The 5,000-nt window shown below is 44.6% G+C and overlaps 1 protein-coding gene across 2 annotated transcripts in view; it reads right to left on the reverse strand.

The window, feature by feature from the left end:
* The window catches only part of LOC143297901 (protein still life, isoform SIF type 1-like), a 355,426-nt gene that overhangs the window by 45,109 nt on the left and 305,317 nt on the right, over positions 1-5,000 (reverse strand). For both annotated transcript variants that reach the window (XM_076610448.1, XM_076610447.1), the window contains exon 8: positions 459-565. In XM_076610448.1, coding sequence (XP_076466563.1) covers positions 459-565 — 107 coding nt within the window. The remainder of the gene's footprint in view (positions 1-458; positions 566-5,000) is intronic.

Consider the following 5,000-nt stretch of genomic DNA (forward strand, 5'->3'; position numbering starts at 1 on the left):
TCGTCTTCTTCGTCATCATCATCGTCGTCGTCGTCACCATCATCATCGTTAACATTATCACCATCAACGTCACCATCATGATCATCGTCAAAACCACCACAACCACCATCATCATAATCTTCACCACCGTCATTATCACCACATCTGCCACCATCATCATCACCACCACCACCACCATTACCATCGTCATCATCATCATCATCATCACCACTATCATAATTACCACCACTATCACCACCACCACCCACCACCACCATCATCATCATCACCACCACCGCCACTACCACCATCATAATCATCACCACCACCACCATCATCACTACCACCGTCATCATCACCACCACCACCACCACCACAACCACCATCATCATCATCACTACCACCACCGTCATCACCACCACCACAACCACCATCATCATCATGACCATCACCAACATCATCAACATCACCAGACATACCCAGCCTTCCTGATGGCCCCGGCCTGACGGGTGAAGGAGATCTGAGAGTCTGTCTCCATCATGGTGTCCAGGCTGCCCGTGCTGCCCTCATCGTCCTCGTCCGTCAGCTGTCACACAGAGTCAAAGAATACATTTAACTCTCTCCATACGAACGGCGAAAGAGACGACGTTAACAGCGTTTCACCCCAATTACCATCATCAAAATATTGCAAGCGGAAGGCTCTGAAGAGGTGAATGTTGACAAAGAATACCACAATTCTGACAACGGAAGCTAAAGGTTGGGTCATTCAGACACCCACTGGACATCCGAGGGGTCTGTGTAGAGGAGAAGAGAGGACTGGCCGTACTGAGTGAGTTAATGCTTTTTGGGGTGTGGGGGATGCAATTACAATACGTACTCATCCGTCAGCTGTCACACAGATTCAAATAATTTTTATCCTTTTATCCTTCTGCCTTTTTTGGGTGGATTACAATTACAATACTTATTAATCCGTCCGCGGTCCCACAGATTCAACGAATTTTACTACTCCTGCCCTTTTTGGGGTGTGGGGGATGCAATTACAATACGTACTCATCCGTCCACTGTCACACAGATTTATAGAAATTTAATCCTTTTGTCCCATTTGGGTTGTGGAGGATACGATTACAATGTTGTTGTTGGACTGGTATGGATGACTAAAAGTGACTTGCAGCGAAGACATTTTGTTTAAAGTGAAGAAGAGCTGCCCAACGTCAACCTCACTCCATCTCTCGTCCAAGACCATCAGGATCCAGTTGCAACACAATAATTACAACACATACTTCAATGTGTCAATACCTCATTCCAACAATGTCACCAAAACCAGCAACACACACACACACACACACACACACACACACACACACACACACACACACACACAGCGCATGCATTGTAATGACTTGAACATATTGGCAGGTGCTGTTTTGGATGTAACTTAAAGCTACACACGCTTTCCAAGTTTTATGAATTTACTAAAAATCAAGTTGTGTTTTCTTTCCAGCGCGAAACAAATTGCAAAAACCGAACATTGACATATGCGACTGATAATGGAGTCTCCCGTCGAACCGACGGATGAGTAGGCAGGCAGGCTTATCTGTCGGTGTGTGTCCTAATATGGGAGAAGAGGCCGATTCTAGATGCGCAGCACTTCCCACAGGTGTTGCAAGGGAAAACGTCCACAGAAGTTGAGCCCTGCTTCCTTCGCTCACGCTTCTCCTTAATGGCCAGCGTTCTCTTGTTTTCAAACGTCTTTATGCCACTAGAGCACAGCATCCTCCAGCGAGAGCTGAGCGACTGATGTTTGCGTTGTATCAATTTGTTTCGAATTACACGCACAACACCACGCCGCCTTTAACCCCTGCACTGCTGAAAAGAAGAAGAAAAAAGAAGTACAAAGTGATGTTTCAAGTCATAAATCAATATCCAGAACAATCAGCCCCCCAAAACTGAGAAAATGTCCAGGAGATATACCACTCCATATCAAATGTGTGAAATGTCAGTCTTCCAGAGTTACTTCCCTTCATCTTTTGATGATGTCATCAGTGACGTCACTATGCCCGTGAATTCTACGGTTATGACAGTCAAGGGGATATCCGTCACATGCATGTCCGTCACGTGCATGTCCTCGTGTCCTTGTATACTTCAGAGTGTGAGGGTGATGGCGAGGAGATGCGGTTGAGAGGCAGCGAGAGAAAGAGTAACTATTAGAATTCGTCTGAGAATAGACACTGAATTTAAAAAAACAACAACAAAACAACAACATTACTTTTTCATGCTTTCACCTGCATGATTGTTGACAAGAAAAGCACGGCGAGACGTGTCTTGCACATAAACACAAGAGGCATTGAAACACGCAGCTTTCACACAGAAAGATGTTAACACAAACAAACAAACAGACAGACAAACAAAAAAACCCACTCGACCAAATAAGCAAATACCCATTAGCAAGTCATGTTTCCCTAACAATAAACCAAACCCTTTCGCCCACGCAACAGACAATATTCTCTCGAAAAAGAAATTAGTACAATAACGGGTTTAAGTTTTAACAATATTCTTCTTCGTTTCTGTCAGAAAACAGCAGGAGAAATCAGGCGAGCTAGTTGTTTGTCAGAGGACAGCAATCTCCAAACAAGGAAATAAAATTTGTTGGCTTGGAAATTTAACAGCTCCAAACAAGGCAAAAACGTTTACATCCTTGAATCGTGTTGGCAAGTGATACTTATCTATACCCCCTCCCTTCCTCTCTAAAAAAGTGGAAACGGGAATTTTGAATAATAAATGCCCACATCCGATTTCTTTGAATAATATGGTGCTCGATTTATTTGAAACACAAGGAGCCTAACCTTTTAAAGATCAATATTTTGGAACGCGTTAAAATCAGTTTGAGTTTATTTTGTTTACCCACCCTTTGCTATGCTATGTAAGATATTTTATGAAGTGTTTGTTCATTCTCTCACTGGAAATATCTTTCGAATTTTAATTGTGATTTCGCGTGTTCCGTGTCACTTACTACTTTTTGCTGGCGTTTCAAGTCGATTTTGAGCCTTGTTTTTTTAAATAAGAAATCTAACTATCACACACACACACACACACACACACACACACACATATATATATATATATATATCTTCTGCATTACGTTTCATTGCTGTTTATTTCTGTTTATTAATAACTGTTTAGCTTTCAGCCTTAAGAAAATGACTTGAAATATATTTCCTTTTTCTCTGTTATCCATAGTTGGATCAGGCTTTCCTCGTGTTATCTACAGGAGAGCATACTTCTTTAAAACAACGATAATTTTGTCTGTTACAAACTTTTGCTTTCTCCGGATCCGTATATTGAAAGATATTCGAGACAATGGTCGATATAATAAGTAATACAAAATAAAGTTTTAAAAATATCTATATCTGAGGTTTTATTACTTTAGAGAGAGTGAGTGAGAAAGAGAGAGAGTCACAGATAAAGAGGCAGACATAGAACATCAGAGAGAGAGAGAGAAGGAGAGAGACAGAGACAGAGAGAGAAAGACAGACAGACAGACAGACATAGAGAGACAGAGACTGACAAGGAGAAAAGAAAGGGTGAGAACGACAACGATCAACAGGGAGAAACCCCCCCCCCCTCCCGCCCTCCATCCCAAACAGGCCAAGGACAGACCCCGGACAGACAGACAGACAGCCACACACACACACACACACACACACAGACCACAGAGATCCAGTCATCACTCCCAAGCAAAAGCCATCGGAACGACTGGAACGTCTCCACCGGGGCTTTATCCCTGCACGACCACGTAGGGTGGAAAAGAAACATGACCCATTAACGTCACCTCCCCCAACGCCCCCCCCCAGCCCCCCTCCGACTCCTCCGCCTCCCGTCCCCAACGACCTCCATCAGCCATTGTTCAGCACCAACACGACCATTGACCCCCCCCCCCCCCCCCCCGCCCCCCCAACCCCCTTCCTGGTCAGTCAGGTCAATCCACCTTTATCACTGAACCCACCCCGGGTGTAGTTCCGGGTACCCTGCTGCTCGTTTATAGTCCTGAACAAAATCCGACAAACTTCGTGGGCCGCTCTGGGTGTCGGTTACCTCAGTGGGGGGGGATTTGTAGTTAGGGCAACACCTCGTCTGATCAGCAACGGGGGTACACGGGAGAGGAGAGAGAAAGGGGCGTCAAACACACACACACACACACACACACGTACATACATACATACAGACAGACAGACAGACAGAGAGAGAGAGAGAAAGAGAGAGAGAGAGAGATACAGCCTCCTGCTCGCCAGCGGGCTTTCTCTTACGACGAACCTGAAGGCGCATTTCTGGACACTGTATTCCAGACATTAAATTGGTTCAGTTTCAGTTTCAAGTTGTCATGATCTATGATACACTACATTAAATCTGCTGCAACGAAAAAAAAAAGAAGAGAAACTAAAAATACAAGAAGTTTAACTGTCAGTGACTGATTGGCTGAACAAATCTGATTGATAACTCTTTCTCTGAAGGAGACGGTATCAGCACGGTCGTGTGCACGCTGCCACAATAGCTCACAGACAGACGTACACGTTTTCTTGTCTTCTTCTTTCTTTCTTCTTTCAGAGGAAGGTGGCAGAATGGTTAAGACACTGTTCTGCTGATACAGAGACCGTGAGGGTGTGGGTTCGAATCCCGCTCTCGCCCTTTCTCCCAGGTTTCACACTTGAAAATCAAACTAAGTGACTGGTCATTCGGATTAGACGATGATAAACCGGAGCCCCGTGTGCAGCACGCACTTGGAGCACTGACACTGAGTGAAAAAGAACCCATGGCAAGAAAATAAGGGTTGTGTCTGGCAAAATTCTGCACAAGAACTCCATTCTGATAGGTACACAAATACACATGCCTGCACTCTAGGCCTGACTAAACGCATTGGGTTATGCTGCTGCTGCTGGTCAGACATCTGCCTAGCAGATGTGGTGTAGCGAATATAGATTTGTCCGAAGGAAGTAGACGCCTCCTTGAGAAACTGAAACTTACTT

Source organism: Babylonia areolata, chromosome 23, assembly GCF_041734735.1.
Source record: "Babylonia areolata isolate BAREFJ2019XMU chromosome 23, ASM4173473v1, whole genome shotgun sequence".
Lineage (NCBI taxonomy): Eukaryota > Metazoa > Mollusca > Gastropoda > Neogastropoda > Buccinidae > Babylonia > Babylonia areolata.